At 42.3% G+C, this 19,660-nt stretch overlaps 1 protein-coding gene across 3 annotated transcripts in view; it reads left to right on the forward strand.

Annotated features, from left to right (window-relative positions):
- Positions 1 to 19,660, forward strand: part of PHF20 (PHD finger protein 20) — a 161,524-nt gene that overhangs the window by 111,231 nt on the left and 30,633 nt on the right. For 2 of the 3 annotated variants that reach the window (XM_053574949.1, XM_053574950.1), the window contains exons 10-13: positions 7,959 to 8,237; positions 14,281 to 14,379; positions 15,200 to 15,364; positions 16,903 to 17,081. In XM_053574949.1, the coding sequence (XP_053430924.1) occupies positions 7,959 to 8,237; positions 14,281 to 14,379; positions 15,200 to 15,364; positions 16,903 to 17,081 (722 nt within the window). The remainder of the gene's footprint in view (positions 1 to 7,958; positions 8,238 to 14,280; positions 14,380 to 15,199; positions 15,365 to 16,902; positions 17,082 to 19,660) is intronic. The other variant, XM_053574951.1, reaches the window with a different exon arrangement.

The following is a 19,660-nucleotide window of genomic DNA, read 5'->3' on the forward strand; positions in this document are numbered from 1 at the left end:
ATTTCTCTGCTCACTTGAGCCTCTCTGATCCTTGTGTTTTTATTAATTACCATTAATATTTACCACCTCTCAGAGGCAGCTGGTTTACGCAAGTGCCAAGCTTGCTCTCCTTTGGAGGGCCAGCTGTACTTGCCTTCTGCTTATCTGTGACGGTTCAAGGGTTTTGCTTTTTGGAGGAGCAGTTTTTGTTCTGCTAACCTAAACTCATTTCCTTTTGAGAGCCTTACTGGATTGGTAGTTTATCAGAACAGGCATATCTTTCTTTCAGCAGATAGTTTGGCCAGATCTTGAAATCTATTTATGCACGAGGAGATATATAAGTGCATTAGTAGTCAGTATAGATGAAATTGAATTGGCCCAGGGAACTCTACCTGGAGTGTGTAAATTGATTGGTGTCAGTCTGAGAGCTATTCCCAATATAGGTCTTATACAATGCACAAGTCACAAAGTTATTATGCTAAAATAATCAGATGTATGTTAGGGATAAATGTGACTTCTAACGTACAGTTTCACAAAACTACTTAAGGAAAGGCAAAATGTACTTTTGTGTTTAAGAAAGACAAAACAGGCTGGTCAAAAAGTAGTAAGTTACCTCAGTTGATTGTTCATAATCAGATATAAATCAAACTCCTTGTTCTACTCTTTTTCTCCTTCTCACTATTGCACTTGACTAGTTCTTTCCTTCTAGTCCTTTCTTTCTTTTGACAAAGTCTCTGTTGCCTAGGCTAGAGTGCTGTGGTATCAGCCTAGCTCACTGCAACCTCAAACTCCCAGGCTCTTACCTCAGCCTCCCAAGTAGCTGGGACCACAGGCTCCTACCACAACACCCAGATAATTTTTCTGTTTTTAATAGAGATGGGGTCTCGCTCTGACTCAGGCCGATCTCAAACTCCTGAACTCAAGAGATCTCTCGCCTTAGCCTGCCAGAGTGCTAGGATTATAGGCATAAGACACTGCACCTGACCCTTGACTAGTTTTTAAAATAGACAAAACAGTGTTTGAGACTTTGGTTAACCAAGCTTAATGTTATCCTGTATTGTATAATGTGAGTATTAACCCTCTCCCCCAAACAAAAACCTTTTGGCTTCCTTAGTAAAAGATATTCCAAATGTTCCAAAAGGTGGGTGTAATAATCCCACTGAATTGCAAAGGGCCATAGTTAGGAATCTTGTGGTTGTCTTATTAGTGTTGTCATCTTGAAAAGAGACTTCACACTTTCCCAACAGTGCAGGGTAAATTCTTGACCAGCTTATAAACAGAAGGTATTGTTTATATAACAATGAGTTATACTTGACTGAGTAGAGTTTATTAGGAAATCTTGCTTCCTGAACTTCCATGATTAGAAATTCACACTTTGGGCGGCGCCTGTGGCTCAGTCGGTAAGGCGCCGGCCCCATATACCGAGGGTGGCGGGTTCAAACCCGGCCCCGGCCAAACTGCAACCAAAAAATAGCCGGGCGTTGTGGCGGGCGCCTGTAGTCCCAGCTACTCGGGAGGCTGAGGCAAGAGAATCGCTTAAGCCCAGGAGTTGGAGGTTGCTGTGAGCTGTGTGAGGCCATGGCACTCTACTGAGGGCCATAAAGTGAGACTCTGTCTCTACAAAAAAAAAAAAATAATAATTAAAAAAAAAAAAAAAAAATAGAAATTCACACTTTTGGTGGTGCCTGTAGCTCAGTAGCCAGGTTCAAACCCACCAGTTTGAACCTGGCCTGGACCTGCTAAACAACAATGACAATTGCAACAAAAAAAAATAGCCGGCTGTTGTGGCGGGTGCCTGTAGTCCCAGCTACTTGGGAGGCTGAGGCAAGAGAATCACTTAAGCCCAAGAGTTTGAGGTTGCTATGAGCTGTGACACCACGGTACCCTACTCAGGGCGACAGCTGGAGATTCTGTCTCAAAAAAAAAAAAAGGAAAAAAAAAATTCATACTTTTACAAGCAGACAAAATTGAGTGCTTATAGGGAGCTGTTTCTCCCAATCAGGGCATATGAGGACTGGCTGAAATATTTTACATTTGTCTGATAATTATAATAGGTATCTCCAGCCACATTGCAGAGATGTGGCTGCTTAGGATGTATTTTGTACTTGAAGTAATACTGGCTTCCACTTACTTGCTTTGTGCCAAATATCTCTCTCTCCAATTCTTTGAAATAGGTGGTTTTCTTCCCTTTTGTAGGGAAGAAGCTGGATGATCAGACTAACTTTCACTGCTTATTTATGCTGCTAATGAAGGGTAAAGCTAGGATTTAAAGATGGCCTGTTTATGCTATACCATGTTGCCTATGGCATGAACATGCAGTGAGTCTAGGGAGTGGTGGGGACTGATGCTTATGAGTTCCTGTTCATAAGTTCCATTTGCAATATTTCCAAAATAATATTGTATACTAATAATAGCCAGTATCTACTGGGCATTTATTATGTGCCATGCACTTTTCTAGAGACTTTGCATGTGATTTATTTAATTTCTCACAACTCAGTGAAGTGGTTGATGTAATCGTCTCATCTTGCACATGAGGAAACTGACAGAGGGGGAATAAGCAGAAGAGCCAGGATTTTGAAAGAGGCTGTCCAGCTGCAGAGCCCATACTTTCAGCCACTGTGCTGGTTTTTTGTAGATGACCATTGAGTGTACACAGGATGCAAAGTTTCAGAATAGAGAGAATTGTAATTCTTCGTGGAATTTGTTTAAATTCCTCATTATTTCTAACTCTTAAAATGTTTACCAGAGATGTTTATGTTTTTGGTGTTCTATTAATACTTTTCCATTATCAACATATTTATCACAAAATAGGGCTTCAAGCCCAAGGATGGCTGAGATTACTATAGCTGCATATAGCTGCAGTTGCCCTCAGGTAGTGGCAGGCAGTGCTGATGTCCTCTGACCTTGCACTTTAACTTTGTTCACTCAGTGGTAAGTGGAGGTGTCTGTATTGAATTTTGAAACTTAAAACTTTGAGTTTTATTTTTTTTTTTATTTTTTTTTTTTATTAAATCATAGCTGTGTACATCAATATGATCATGGGGCACCATACATTTGGTTCATAGACCATATGACACATTTTCATCACATTAGTTGACATAGCCCTCCTGGCATTTTCTTAGTTACTTTGCAAAGACATTTACATTCCACATTTACCAAGCCTCACATATACCCTTGTAAGATGCACCACAGGTGTGATCCTTTCAATGCCCCTCCCTCCCCACCCTTTCCCCCTTCCCCGTATTCTTAGGTTATAACTGGGTTATAGCTCTCATGTGAAGGTCCTAAATTAGTTTCATAGTAGGGGTGAGTACATTGGATACTTTTTCTTCCATTCTCGAGATAGATCTGCCATTCAATCCTATAATTCCTCTGCTGGGCATATACCCAGAAGACCAAAAATCACATCATAAAAAGATATTTGTACCAGAATGTTTATTGCAGCCCTATTCATAATTGCTAAGTCATGGAAAAAACCCAAATGCCCATCGATCCATGAATGGATTAATAAATTGTGGTATATGTACACCATGGAATACTATGCAGCCTTGAAGAAAGATGGAGACTTTACCTCTTTCATGTTTACCTGGATGGAGCTGGAACATATTCTTCTCAGTAAAACTTTGAGTTTTAAATTGAACTGTATGATTGACCAATATTTAGCCTTTTTAACCTATAAAAATGGCAAGTTTATGTGGTTCAACCCCATAGTAGGCCCAAGAAGAGGAAATTCCAGAGAAACTATTTGTTTTTTATTTTAAGAAAGAATTTTGGGATACATTAGAAGTATTTTTGTTTTGTTTGAGATAGTCTCACTCTGTCACCCCTGGTAGAGTGCCATGGTGTTAGCCTAGCTCACAGCAACCTCAGACTCTGGGGTTCAAGCAATCTTCCTATCTCAGCCTCCCAAATAGCTAGAACATAGGCGCCTAACACAATGCACAGCAAAAAAAAAAAAAAATATTTTTCTATTTTTAGTAGAGACAGAGTCTTGCTCTTGCTCAGGTTGGTTTTGGACTTTTTTTTTTTTTTTTTTTTTTAAGAGACAGAGTCTTACTTCATCACCCTTGGTGCCACAGGTCACAGTAACCTCCAACTCTTGGGCTTAGGCAATTCTTCTGCCTCAGCCTCCTGAGCAGCTGGGACCACAGGTGGCCGCCACAATGCCTGGCTATTTTTTGTTGCAGTTTGGCTGGGGCCGGGTTCGAACCCACCACCCTGGATATATGGGGCCGGCGCCCTACTCACTGAGCCATAGGCACTGCCCCAGTTTTGAACTCTTTAGCTGAAAAGATCCTCCAGTCTCTGTCTCCCAGAGTGCTAGGATTATAGGCGTGAGCCACTGGGCCTGGCCTATATATTAGAAGTTTTAGTTTTGAATGTTTCCACCGATATACTTTTTCCTAACTGACTTGGTTTCAATTTTCAATTTTTTTTTTTTTAATTTTTTTATTTTATTTTTTGTAGAGACAGAGTTTCACTTTATTGCCCTCGGTAGAGTGCCGTGGCGTCACACGGCTCACAGCAACCTCCAACTCCTGGGCTTAGGCGATTCTCCTGCCCTCAGCCTCCTGAGCAACTGGGACTACAGGCACCCGCCACAACGCCCGGCTATTTTTTTGTTGCAGTTTGGCCGGGGCTGGGTTTGAACCCGCCACCCTCGGCATATGGGGCCGGCGCCCTACTCACTGAGCCACGGGCACCGCCCTTTTTTTTTTTTTTTTTTTCAGTTTTTGGCCAGGGCTAGGTTTGAACCTGCCATCTCCGGCATATGGGGCCAGCGCCCTACTCCTTTGAACCACAGGCGCCGCCCGCCTAACTGACTTGGAACTTCTTTCTTATATCTTGTCATGGGTAGAAAGTAACTTTAAGGTGTTCTGCTATATACTAGCATCCCTGACATCATCCAACCTAATTTTGAAATGTAGAGTATTATTTAGATTGAATTTAAGAAATTTAAAATTCCATCTTATTATAGGGTAGTACTTGAAAATATAATTATAGGCTTGGTGCTTGTAGCATAGTGGTTGCAATGCCAATCACATATACCAAGGATGGTGGGTTCCAACCTGGCCTGGGCCAGCTAAACAACTACAACAAAAACAATAGCCAGTTTTGGTGGGCCCCTGTAGTCCCAGCTACTTGGGAGGCTGAGGCAAGAGAATTGCTTAGGCCCAAGAGTTTGAGGTTGCTGTGAGCTGTGACACCACTGCACTCTACCCAGGGCGACATAATGAAACTCTGTCTCAAAAAAAGGAAAGAAAGAAACAAAATATAATAATAATACTTGACAAAGTTTAGCACATTACCTATTCCTAATGGAAATTGTATCATTGCATTTAGAAAAAATTTGATTTCACTCAAGAAGGGTCCATCCACGATATACTGGGGTGACCAGATCTATAGAATAGAATGACTCAAGTGTAAAGTGATTTGTTTCACTGGGGTAAGGACATTTTGAAGGTACCTCTCAATTAATGGAGTTTGTAACATATAGAAAGTCTTTGTGACAGCTTTATTTCTTGTCTTTGGTGCATGACTGACTATTGCTTTCTGCTTATTTGGTTTTTGGGAGGGTCACGGTTTTATTGTGTCTTGAATATTGGTTGAGTACTGAGTCCTTCTCTTGCCTTTTAGCTCTTTTTATTTTATTTTATTTGTTTTTTTTTTTTTTTGCAGTTTCTGGATCCTGTTTGTTTTGCTTTTATTTTTAATTGGTGCATAATAATTATACATACAGAAGGCATCGAAAACATATATACGTTTTGAGAAAGGAAAAAACTATTAAAATTGTAATACTTAATATATACCAATAACATTTGTTATCTTATATATTGTAATTTGTGTATCTGGTAATTGGAGAAGTCAAATGTGACTTGAATGTTACAGTTTTAAAACAGTTTTTTCATGGCTTACGCCTGTAATCCTAACACTCTGGGAGGCCAAGGCAGGTGGATTGCCCTGAGCTCACAGGTTTGAGACCAGCCTGAGCCAGAGCAAGACCCTGTCTCTAAAAATAGCCGGGTGTTGTGGTGGGCACCTACAGTCCCAGCTACTTGGGAGGCTGAAAGAAGAGAGTCGCTTGAGCCCAAGAGTTTGAGGTTGCTGTGAGCTGTGACGCCCCCGCACTCTACCGAGGGTGACAAATTAAGACTTCGTCTCAACAAACAGAACACACACTAAGTTTTTTCCCTAAAATGTTTATACATTTTTTGGTCACCCTCTTTATTTATGAAGTATAGTGTATATTTCAATATATGTATTATACTGGGTGTAATGATCAAATTAAGGTAGTGTGCACATCCATGACTCACTTCAAACATTTATAATTTCTTTGTGTTGAGAACATTCAAAATCTGTTCTATATCAGTGTGGGCAACAGAGCAAGACTCCGTCTCTACCAAAAAAAAAAACTGTAAAAATTAGCTAGGTATAGTAGGGCATAACTGTAGTCCTAGGAGGCTGAGGTATGAGAATCACTTGAGCCCTGGTGTTGGAGGTTGCAGTGAGCTTTGATTATGCCACTGCACTCCAGCTTGGGTGACAGGACAAGACCTGTGTCAAACACACACAAATATGTGCATAGACACACATTTTTCTGGTTATTATTTAAAAATACACAATAAATTGTTGTTAGAGTCATCCTCTAATGCTGTAGAACACTAGAATTTATTCCTCCTATTCTAGGTTTTTTTGATCAAAGTACATGGTGAAATCTCAAAGGCTTAATTCTAAATCCTTTGTAACAGCTATACTCTTTTTGTTATAAAATCTCTTAGGTTTCATAAAGGAATCCTGTGGAGTATTTCTGAGTTCTCTCCACACAGGTTACCAGGCTGGTGGTGAATATGAGTCTGATCCAACTGATGAGTAATAAGAGCTGGCTTGACATCCTTGATTTTCATTAAGAATTTTTCCTGGGCGGCGCCTGTGGCTCAGTGAGTAGGGCGCCGGCCCCATGTGCCGAACGTGGCGGGTTCAAACCCAGCCCCGGCCAAACTGCAACAAAAAAATAGCCGGGCATTGTGGCGGGCGCCTGTAGTCCCAGCTGCTCGGGAGGCTGAGGCAGGAGAATCACCTAAGCCCAGGAGTTGGAGGTTGCTGTGAGCCGTGTGACGCCACGGCACTCTACCGAGGGCAATAAAGTGAAACTCTGTCTCTACAAAAAAAAAAAAAAAAAAGAATTTTTCCTATTCTTCCCCCAAGGTCTGTGAAACCCTGGAATGCATATAACTGTTTTATTTATTTATTTAATTTTTTTTTTTTTTTAATTTCCACTTGCTTGTTCATTCTTCCTCGTTTGAAGTACTCTTTTTTTTTTTGTTGTTGTTGTTGTTGTTCATTTTCTTTCTTCTTTTTTGAAATGTTCTTCCTCTGGAGATGCTCTGTCCCCTTGCCTCCTATCCCCTTGCCTCCCCAGTAGCTGGGATTACAGACGTTCACCACAACCACAACGTCTGGCTGTTTTTGATGTTAGTAGAGACAGGGTCTTACTCTGGCTCACTGCTGTTCATACTGGTCTCGAACCTCTGAGCTCAGGCAATCCACCCGCCTCGGCCTCCCACAGTGCTGGGAAAACAGGCATGAGCCACCACGCCCGGCCCAAACAGTTATATGTTTCTCTCAACAAACAGTTACATGTATTTTTTTGTGGTTTTTGGCCGGGGCTGGGTTTGAACCCGCCACTTCTGGCATATGGGACTGGCGCCCTACTCCTTGAGCCACAGGCGCCGCCCAACAGTTACATGTTTTAAATAAACATGTTAATCTCTGCTTTTAAAGATGAATCACAGTTTAGTCTCTGTCATTTTACCTGAGATTGTTTTCATTCTTTCCAAACTGTAATTTGGGGAGGTAATGGCTGTCTGTTGGGTTTCCTCAGACTGTATACACATGCTACTCTTTCACTTTCTGTTGCATGTTTTGTAATAACTAGGATAAACACAAAGGATCTTTGCTTTTGTTTTCATTTTTTTCAGTAACCAATGCTTTTAAGAAAGCAGATGACTTTGTGACATCTAACACACCAGCTGTCGACCTAGACCACAAATTTAGATGCAAGGTTGTGGACTGCTTAAAATTTTTCCGCAAAGCCAAACTTTTGCACTATCACATGAAGTATTTCCACGGGATGGAAAAGTCACCAGAGCCAGAGGAGAGCCCAGGAAAGAGGCATGTCCAAACCAGGGGCTCTTCAGCTTCAGACAAGGCCGGCCAGGAGAGCCTGACCAGGAAGCGGGTCTCTGCCAGCTCCCCAAGTGAGTATCCGGGTTCTGCATTGTGTCATGGAGAGGGCTCTGCTGTTTGGGTCGCAGGACTTACATTTTCTGAAAGCAGCCATTAATTAGGTTGGTCTGGTCCAGGTAAATCCCACAGGACTGAGAATAATAACACATCTTCAGGAGTTGCATCGTGGAGCTGTGGCCCTCCTGGAGTGCCTAACCCTGAGAGTCACCTTTAGAAAGTTATGCAGCCTCTGAGGCTTTGCTGCTTTTAGTGTGAGCAGGGGCAGTCAAGCAAAGGGAGCTCCTTCAGAAGCCAGCAGGAACAGAACAGCACAGGTGCTGTCATTCTACCCTTCCCAACCTGTGCCCCTGCTCTGCCAGCAGGACACAAGAACTAAGAAGTGATACGTGATTCTACTGCTGAGTCCAAATGTAAATCGTATTTCATCTTAATTACAACTAAAGATACGTATTTTCTAATAGCACTGTTTATTTTCTATAGAAATTACAATGGTGGTAGTATAGGTGACCATAAAAATCTCATATCTTACTACAGAGAACCCTTTTGGAAATTTCTTCTAAAACTTACAGAAATTAAAAAATTACATGTTTCTATGGGAATTTCAGAATTATTTAATTTCCAGTAAATTCTATAATCTGCCCAATTGTTTTTACTTGAAATTATAATAACACTATCTATTTTTGGCTTATAGCTTTTCTTTTAAGATATGTAGAGTTTTTTTGTTGTTGTTGTTGTTTTTTTCAGTTTTTGGCCGGGGCTGGGTTTGAACCCACCACCTCCGGTATATGGGGCTGGTGTCCTAGTCCTTGAGCCACAGGCACTGCCCAAGATATGTAGGTTTTAAATGGTATATAGAACTTCTAGGACATTTCATAGTGTTTCCAGTTTCAGGACAGTGGGGAAGGGCCATGTAGACTCAGTGATGCTATGAAGATATAATGTATCCAGGTCAAGGTGGAGTTTCTTTTTTTTTTTTTTTTTTTGTACAGACAGAGTCTCACTGTATCGCCCTCGGGTAGAGTGCCATGGCGTCACACGGCTCACAGCAACCTCTTAACTCTTGGGCTTATGCGATTCTCTTGCCTTAGCCTCCCGAGCAGCTGGGACTACAGGCGCCCGCCACAACGCCCGGCTATTTTTTGGTTGCAGTTTGGCCGGGGCTGGGTGTGAACCCGCCACTCTCGGCATATGGGGCTGGCGCCCTACTCACTGAGCCACAGGCGCCGCCCAAGGTGGAGTTTCTTAATCCTATGTGCTGTATTACTCATTAGAAATAGAGTATGAGCGATATATATAATTTAAAGCTTTCTAGCAGATACATTGAAAAATGTAAAAAGAAATAGGGAAAATTATTTTTTTCCTAGAGTATTATTCTCAGTCAAGATTTTCTTTTAAACAGTCTCACTTTGTCACCTTTTTTTTGAGACAGTCTCAGTTTGTCACCCTTTGGTAGAGTGCCTTAGTGTTATAGCTCACAGCAACCTCAAACTCTTGGTCTCAAGCGATTCTCTTACCTCAGCTTCTTAAGTAGCTGGGATTACAGGTGGCCGCCACAAGGATCTTGTCTGGCTTAGGTAGGTCTGGAACCTGTGAGCTCAGGCAGTCCACACGCCTCAGCCTCCCAGCATGCTAGGATTATAGGTGTGAGCCAACATGGCCGGCCTCTTTTTTCCTTTTTTTTTGGAGACAGAGTCTCACTATGTCAGAGAGTGCTGTGGTGGAGTGCTGTGGTGTCACAGCTCATAGCAACCTCCAATTCTTGGGTGTAAGCCAAGCTCACAGCAGCCTCCAATTCTTTTGCCTCGGCCTCCCACATAGCTGGGACTATAGGTGCCCACCACACTGCCTGGCTATTTTTTTTGCAGTTGTCATTGTTGCTTTAGCTGGCCTGGGCTAGGTTCGAACCTGCCAACCTTGATGTATGTGGCTGCCACTGTAACCATTGTGCTATAAGTGCCAAACCCCTCTTTTTTTCTTTCTTTTTTTTTTTTTATTTTTATTTTTATTTTTTGAGACAGAGCCTCAAGCTGTTGCCCTAGGTAGAGTACTGTGGCATCACAGCTCACAGCAACCTCAAACTCCTGGGCTCAAGCGATTCTCTTGCCTCTGCCTCCCAAGTAGCTGGGACCACAGGTGCCCGCCACAATGCCCTTCTATTTTTTTGGTTGCAGCTGTCATTGTTGTTCGGCAGGCCCAGGCTGGATTTGAACCTGCCAGCTCAGGTGTATGTGGCTGGTGCCTTGGCCGCTTGAGCCACAGGCATCGAGCCCCCTCTTTTTTTTCTTTCTTTCTTTTTTTTTTATTAATATTAAATCATAGCTGTGTACATTAATGCGATCATGGGGCACCATACACTGGTTTTATAAACAATTTGACACATTTACATCACACTGGTTAAACATTGCCTTCCTGGCATTTTCTTAGTTATTGTATTAAGACAATTATATTCTGGGCGGCGCCTGTGGCTCAGTCGGTAGGGCGCTGGCCCCATATACCGAGGGTGGCGGGTTCAAACCCGGCCCCGGCTGAACTGCAACCAAAAAAAAATAGCTGGGCGTTGTGGCGGGCGCCTGTAGTCCCAGCTACTCGGGAAGCTGAGGCAAGAGAATCGCTTAAGCCCAGGAGTTGGAGGTTGCTGTGAGCTGTGTGATGCCATGGCACTCTACCGAGGGCCATAAAGTGAGACTCTGTCTCTACAAAAAAAAAAAAAAAAAGACAGGGCGGCGCCTGTGGCTCAGTCGGTAGGGCGCCGGCCCCATATGCCGAGGGTGGTGGGTTCAAACCCGGCCCCGGCCAAACTGCAACCAAAAAATAGCCGGGCGTTGTGGCGGGCGCCTGTAGTCCCAGCTACTCGGGAGGCTGAAGCAAGAGAATTGCTTAAGCCCAGGAGTTGGAGGTTGCTGTGAGCTGTGTGAGGCCATGGCACTCTACCGAGGGCCATAAAGTGAGACTCTGTCTCTACAAAAAAGAAAAAAAAAGACAATTATATTCTGCGTTTACTAAGTTTCACATGTACCCCTCTTTTATTTATTTATTTATTTATTTATTTATTTTATTGTTGGGGATTCATTGACCTCTTTTATTTCTTAAAGAGGTTCTCACTCTGTCATTGAGGATAGAGTTCAGTGGTATTCACAGCTCACCGTAGCCTTGAACTTCTGGGCTCAAGTGATCCTCCTGCCTTAGCCTCCTTGGAATTATAGGTACAGGCCATTGTGCCTGGGTTGTAAATTAATTTTAATATGTTTTAACTTAGTATATTCAAAATACACTCATTTCAACATGTACCGGTAATATAAAAATCATGAATGCACTATTTCATACTCCTTTTCTTATACTAAATCTTTAAAATTCAGTAAGTATTTTATAATTAATGAACATCTCAGTTTAGACTAGCTGCATTTCAGGTGTTCAGCTGCATGTGGCTTGTGGCCACTGAATTTATTAGACTGTATGGCTTTGTTACTCTCAGCAGTAGGCAGTCTAGCTGTGCACTTGGTGCACTGCGCTAAAAGGAACAGCCTAAGGAAGACTAGTTGGCCATTTGCCACCTAGGAAGAGACTCCCCAGTGGGGTTTCCTGTTCCTGCAGGGCAGGGCAGGGCACTACTTTAGTGACTTTTCAGAGTCCTGCTCAGGTACCTTCTAGGAGCTGGATGTTTCTCAGAGTAGGTTATGTGAACCAGATTGTAGTAGACTAGTGCCCAAGGCCAGTGCCAATTATATCTTTAAAACGAAGCCCACAGCTGGGCGGCGCCTGTGGCTCAGTCGGTGGGATGCCAGCCCCATATACCGAGAGTGGCGAGTTCAGGCCCAGCCCCGGCCAGACTGCATGCAATTAAAAAATAGCCGGGCGTTGTGGCAGGCGCCTGTAGTCCCAGCTACTCGGGAGGCTGAGGCAAGAGAATCGCTTAAGCCCAGGAGTTGGAGGTTGCTGTGAGCTGGGTGAGGCCATTGCACTCTACCGAGGGCCATAGGATGAGACTCTGTCTCTACAAAAAAAAAAAAAACGAAGCCCACAGCTATAAAAACTTCGAAAATGAGGCCAGGTGCGATGGCTCACGCCTATAATCCTAACACTCTAGGAGGCCAAGGCGGGTGGATTGCCTGAGCTCCCAGGTTCGAGACTAGCCTGAGCCAGAGCGAGACCTTGTCTCTAAAAATAGCCTGATGTTGTGGTAGGCACCTGTAGTCCTAGCTCCTCTGGATGCTGAGGCAAGAGAATCGCTTGAACCCAAGAGTTTGAGGTTGCTGTGAGCTATAACGCCATAGCACTCTACCAAGGATGACAAAGTGAGATTTTTGTCTCAAAAAAAAAAAAAAAACCCAAAACAAACAACTTCTAAAATATATAGTATATGTACAAATATTTGTTAAGTAAATGAATTGAAATCATGCTAATAATATGATTTTAGCCAAGAGAATGTTCAAAAATGAGGTTTTTTTTTTTTGGTTTTTGTGTTTGAAGAAGCTTTTTTTCCCTAGGATCAGTGGAAAGTAAAAAACTTGTTAACCTTCATGATGTTTGAAAGACATCTAACCATTTTGCTAATCAAGTTTCTTTGGGCCTTGGTTTCTTATTTTTATTTATATTTATTTATTTTGTAGAGACAGAGTCTCATTTCATCGCCCTTGGTAGAGTGCCATGGCATCACACAGCTCACAGCAACCTCCAACTCCGGGGCTGAAGCGATTCTCTTGCCTCAGCCTCCTGAGTAGCTGGGACTACAGGCGCCCGCCACAATGCCCAGCTATTTTTTTGTTGCGGTTCAGCAAGACATCTGACCGTTTTGCTAATCAAGTTTCTTTGGGCCTTGGTTTCTTATTTTTAAAATGAGTGTTTTTGCAAATTGCTTTAAGTTCTTTTGTAGATTTTTTAATTTTTATTTTTTGGAGATAGGGTCTCACTCTGTTGCCCAGGCTGGAGTGTGCAGGGGCATGATGCTAGATCATTGTACCCCTCAACTCCTGGGCTCATGAAGTTCTCAGCCCAGCACTGAATTATTCATTTTACAATGGTTACTTTTTTGTGGGGGAGACAGAGCTTCAAAGCTGTCACCCTGGGTAGAGTGCTGTGGCAGCACAGCTCACAGTAACCTCCAACTCCTGAGCTTAAGTGATTCTCTTGCCTCAACCTCCCAAGTAGCTGGGACTACAGGCACCTGCCACAACGCCTGGCTATTTTTTGGTTGCAGCTGTCATTGTTGTTTGGCAGGCCCAGGGTGGATTTGAACCCATCAGCTCTGGTGTACATGGCTGGTGCCTTAGCCGTTTGAGCTACAAGTGCCGAGCCACAATGGTTACTTTTAAGGTCTTGTGAATTGTGCCTCAATTAAAAAAAAAGGAAATAAAATCTTGATGCCAAGGCCACACCTTAGGCCAATTAAAGCAGAATCTTTGTGGGGTGGGCCTCAGACATTCATGTGTTTTTTTTTTTAAACAAACTTCCGGGTGATTCCAATATGTAGCCAAGTTGAAGAGCGAAGATCCGGGCAGGGGCATCTGACCTTTTTTTCCTCTGCCACACATTGGAAGAGTAAGAGTTGTCTTTGGATAACACATTAAATAAACAAATACAACCAAAAGCTGATTAGCCAAAAAAAAAAGGTCTGTGCATACTTTTCATGATATTGGATACCCCAGATAAACAAAAAAGTCCTCTCAAATTCACCATGAGGTTGCAGGTTGAGCACCCCTGATAGAATTTTGCAACCTTTTCCATAAAGGGCCAGATATATTTTTAGCTTTGAGGGCCAGAAAGTCTCCGTTCTTATTATTCAATTCTGCTGTTGAAGTGTAAAACAGCCCTAGACCACACGTAAGGAGACAGCATGGCATGTTTCACTAGATCTGAGTGCTGACCAGGATCATTCTAAAGGCTGAGTGTGGGAGGAGTGGCTCTACCTTGGGCAGCCAGCTCCTGAGCCCTCAGGGGAAGCTGAGCTACTGGCCCACTGCCTATTCCAGTTCTTTGAACATATGTAATTACTGAAGAATAAATCTCCCAGCCTTGAAAACAAAATATTAAAATGCCAACACTTGTGTTTAATTCTAGCTGCAAAAGATAAGGAAAAGAATAAAGAAAAGAAATTCAAAGAGTTTGTGAGAGTGAAGCCAAAGAAGAAAAAGAAAAAGAAAAAGAAAACCAAGCCTGGTAATTTTTCTTCTGAGGGTTTGTTAGGTTTCCTTATCACGGTGGGAGGGGTTTTTCTGCCAGGATGGTCTCTGAGCCTGCACTGAGCATAGGAACCAGCTGGCCTTTACCACGGGGATCAGCCTGGCGTGGGCCCTGGCAGGGGAAGAGCCCACTCATTAGGTATTACAAGGCCTGATTGGCATTTAAAAGCCCTCTCACTGACTGCATTGACCAGTGTGCCCTGTCACAGGTTGATATACGTATATGAAAGCATCAAAGTATAAGTGGATGTACAAGTGAATAACTGTAGTTGTTCACACATATAACTCTTTTTTTTTTTTTTTTTTTTTTTTTTTTTAGCCGGGGCTGGGTTTGAAGCCGCCACCTCTGGCATATGGGGCTGGCGCCCTACCTCTTTGAGCCACAGGCGCCACCCCACATATATAACTCTTAAATACACATCTTTGAATGGTCTCACGAAAGGAGTCACTTCTAGAAAAATACATGTCTGGTCCCTACAAAAATGTTTAGAAAATCAGTGTTCCAACCTTGGGAATTAAAGGGATGCCATGTTTTATTCTTAGTGTATTTTCTGGCTTAGAAAAACAATTTTATCAGGAAAAAGAGGAGTGGGGTGATGATGAGGAGGTGTTTAGGTTTGAAAGCCTTGGACGCAGCTGCAAGTATTAATCCCTAAATCTCCCTCTATACCTCTTTGTAGTTGAATTATCCCTGATGCCTTGAGCTATTTGGCTTCTTGGTTGGTGGATGAGATTGATTTTTTTAATGCTCTGACAATATCAGGTGTCTCTCATTGCTTCCTGATTCTATTGCCCAGATTGTCCTTGCAATGAGGAGATCAGTGATACCTCACAGGAACCTTCTCCACCCAAGGCATTTGCTGTTACCAGGTGTGGGTCCTCACACAAGCCTGGGGTCCATATGAGCCCGCAGCTCCATGGCTCAGAATCTGGAAACCACAAAGGGAAAGTAAAAGCATCTGGTAAGGAGGCTCTCTCTTGGGCTGATCGTTTTTTGGCAAGTATAGGCCCAGACCTTCACAATAAAGCGAGTATCGCAATAAAGCGAGTATCGCAATAAAGCAACTCTCACAAATCTGTGGTTTCTCAGCGCATGTGAAAGTTAAGTTTACATTATACTGTACTATTAAGTACACAGTGGCATTACGTCTAAAAAATGCACATACCGTAATTCAAAAATATTTAAAAAATTTTTTTTAATTTTTTCTTGAGACAGAGTCTCACTTTGTCACCCTGGGTGACAAACTCAGGGTAGTGTCATAGCTTACAGCAAGCTCAAACTCTAACACTCAAGCAACCTCTTGCCTCAGCCTCCCAAGTAGTCTACAACAGGTGTGTGCAACAATGCCTAGCTAGTTTGTTTTTGTTTTTGATTTTAGAGGCTGATCTTATTCTTGCTTAGGCTGGTCTTGAACTCGTGAGTTCAAGCAGTCCATCTGCCTGAACCTCCCAAAGTGCTAGGATTATAGGCGCATGCTACCACACCCTGTCTAAAAAGACTTTCTTGCTAAGAAATTCTAACAGACTCAAAGTGAGCACAAACTGTTGGACAAGTGGTATTGAGAGACTTGCTGGACACAAAAACCTTTAATTTGTAAAAAACAGTAACTTTGAAGCACAATAAAGCAAAGTGCAATATAATGAGATATGCCTGTAATTAGAAAAGTGGTATAGACTAAGCATTAGTAAAAGCCTTGATTATAATCAATCAGACACTAAGATTTAATGATTCTGGTTCTCATTGTCCCTGGAATCTTCCCCTTCCTTATACACACTGCCTACAGACCTTGAAAGATGGCTCTGGGGGCCAGGTGCAGTGGCTCATGCCTGTAATCTTAGCACTCTTGGAGGCCGAAGCATGTGGATTGATTGCTTGAGCTCAGGAGTTTAAGACCATCCTGAGCAAGAGTTGAGACCATGTCTCTAAAAAATAGCTGAGCCTTGTGGCAGGCGCCTGTAGTCCCAGCTATTGGAAAGGCTGAGGCAAGAGGATAGCTTGAGCCCAAGAGTCTGAGGTTGCTGTGAGCTATGACACCGTGGCACTCTACCGAGGGCAACAAAATGAGACTCTGTCTCAAAAGAAAATAAATACAAAATAAAAATAAAGGTGGCTCTGGGTACAGAATGACTGTAAGCCAGGTCCTGGCTTAATGAGGTGAGGCTGAGGATGTTAGAGTTGTAGACCATGATGTCTGTGTGGTTATAGGGCGTTATAGTTCCTTTGCTAGTGAGCTCTATATCCTTGAGCAGCCACTGACCTAGGGCTTCATTCTCTCAGTGAAATGAAGAAATGGAGTTCAGTTCATTGCCAGGCAGCATACTTTGTTGGGCTGTTACTAAATGACAGGCCCAAGTAATAATAGATCAGGGTCACTGTCCCACCTTGAGAGGTTTGTGGAGTGAGTCTGTAGGGTCATTTTTCACGCTTGGCAATCTAGAGCTTTTAAGATTTTATAACTATGAATTAATATAGTGACTGCTGTTTTCTCTCTTCTCCCAGAGGAGGATAATTTGAGTGAGTCCTCCTCTGAGAGCTTTCTTTGGAGTGACGAGGAGTACAGCCAAGACGTTGATGTGACGACCAACCCAGATGAGGAACTTGACGGGGATGACCGCTATGATTTTGAGGTGGTTCGATGCATCTGTGAGGTCCAGGAGGAAAATGACTTCATGATTCAGGTGGGTAGAGCTTCTAAGAAACAGGTCTAAAGAAGCACAGATTGGTCCTCTTCAGAAGGAATTTTGAGGCCAACAACAATGGCAAGTTGTGTCAGTAGCTCCAGAGAAATAGTTTTAACAATGACAGACTGAGCTCTGCTTTTTGGTTTGTCTTCCTTAGAATTCCAGACTGCCATAAAGAATTCCAGACTGACTAAAGGAGTGCTTGAAGAGTCATTGGGTCTAAAACTCTCATGGTTTGCTTGAGGCAACTGGTACCCACAAATGGGGAGGGTCTTGCCTCTTGTCATGAAGTAAGGAGTTGAACAGCAGGGACTCAAATCTTTGGGGTGGCAGTTTAGCCTTCCTATGGGCCTATGTTTTATCTTTGAGGTAAATTTTCTTTAAAAGTAATGAAGGCTGATTTTGTTACTTCTTTTTCTTTTTCTTTATTTTTCTGACATTTGTATATGTCATCTCCATCTTTAAGTTGTGCCCGTGAGGTGGGACCTTCCTTTCTGCTTGGAGCACCCATCACTGGCCAGCCTCTGGCCCCTCCCTTACTATCTATTGTAGTTCTGGTGGGGTGGCTGCTATCTGGCTGATTTTAAGATACGGCATAAATTCTTTGGGTGTCTTGGCAACTGTCCAGCTGGTTTGGGAATCTGAGTTTTTAAAAAGTCATGGTTATATTGGTTAGTATCCTTTTAAGGGCAAATGCAAATATTGGGAAAATAGTCTGGGTCCTAGAACCCAGAGGTAGGGACGTAGCCAGGCTCAAGAACTTAGAATGCTATCAGAAAGGGCTTGGTCTACCTCATTTCCTGCTGTTTTCTGGAGTCCATTTTTTTTTTTTTTCTTTTTACTACTTACTTTCTTTAAAAATGTAAAATGGTCACTTGTGACCCATTTTCCTCTCTCCAGTTTTACATTTTTATGTTCAAGAGACAAGCTAGCCTTAGGTTGTAATCTCAGTCCCAATCGCTTTTCCTGGTCAGGAAATCCAGCCAGGTTTAGATCAGATATTAGCCTTTGAAACAGTCTCCTGGGGCCAGAGGGGAAAGAGGTTTGTTATGGGTCAGATACTCACCCTAGGTCTAGTTATCTGGTTTGGTGATGATAGAGGTTGGGGATTGTGGGCAGGGTCACATTGTCCAAAAAGATTGCCTGGGACCCACCTCTGTTATTGTGTGAACGGGATTGGAAGTTCCCAGTAAAAAGGGTGGCTGCCCACCACCTAGTAAGAATCTATATAAACTATTGAGATTAGGAGGAAAATGCCCAGACCCCTTGGCTTGCTTTCTTTCTCCGTTAGAATATTATTTCCTTAAACTGTTGCCTTGATATGACATTGATTTTTTTTTTTTTTTTTTTTGAAATTCACTTTTGGATCTTGACATAGTATATAGTTGACTTGTGCCTCTTATCTTTGAATTCATCTTCAACAATCCCCTTTCCTTTTTTGCTTTTTCTTTTTTTTAAACATCAGGGCTTTGCCATAGTTCTTTGAATTTTCAGAAGGACCAGACAATGAATTGGCCTGCTTGCTTTTTTACTTTCATTTTTTCAGTGCTTCTCCCCCCACTTTTATTTTGAAATAATTATAGATTTGTAGCAGGATGCAAAGAAATATACGTGAAGTCTCATGAACTCCTCCACCAGTCCCTCTCCCATGCCAACAGCACATACAACCATAATACAATATCAAAACCAAGAAACCAATTGACATTAGCACAATTTGTAGAGCTTATTTAGATTTTACCAGTTATATACATGTATTCATTTGTGTATGCAGTTTTGTTGCAAGTGTAGCCTTGTGTAACTACTCCCACAATCAAGATATTCAGATGTCCTATTACTATAGACACCCTCATGTTTCCCTAGAGCCATCCTTGTCCCTTTCTCTTTCATCCCTAGATCCTGGAAACCACTAAACTGTTTTCCATCTCTATAATTACATAATTTTATGTTTATTGGCTAATGGAATCATGTGGTATGGATCTGCTTGAGAGTGACTTTTTTCGCTCAGTATACTTTCCTTGGGATTCATTCAAGTAGTTGTATTTTTCAATAGTTTATTCCTTTTTATTGCCAAGTAGTATTCCATAGTATAGGTGTACTACAGTAGTGCTGTTTTTGTTAATAGTAGGAACTGTGTATAGTTGAGTAGTGATTTAAAGTTTCCAGAGCCTATGCATAAATACCATTTCACCTCTAACAAGGCTGTTTCAAGTCATTTATTTGGGAAAACAAAATTACAATTACAGAGATGTGATTTGCTCATGGTTTTAGAACCATTAAATAAATTATTAAATTATGATTTGAACTCAACACCCAGTCAAGGACTGTTTTCCCTACACTGCCTTTGCTATGGGGATTTATATTTACAGTGAGAAACAGAGAGAAGTTAAACACAGTTGCTTTGGAAACAATGGCATTGTCTAGGCTGGCTGACCAACCCTTTACCACCACAACCAGTATGTACCCACACAACATTTATTTTTTATAGAGACAGAGTCTCACTTTATTGCCCTCAGTAGAGTGCCGTGGCGTCACATTGCTCACAACAACCTCCAACTCCTGGGCATAGGTGATTCTCT

This window comes from Nycticebus coucang, chromosome 21 (assembly GCF_027406575.1).
Source record: "Nycticebus coucang isolate mNycCou1 chromosome 21, mNycCou1.pri, whole genome shotgun sequence".
Lineage (NCBI taxonomy): Eukaryota > Metazoa > Chordata > Mammalia > Primates > Lorisidae > Nycticebus > Nycticebus coucang.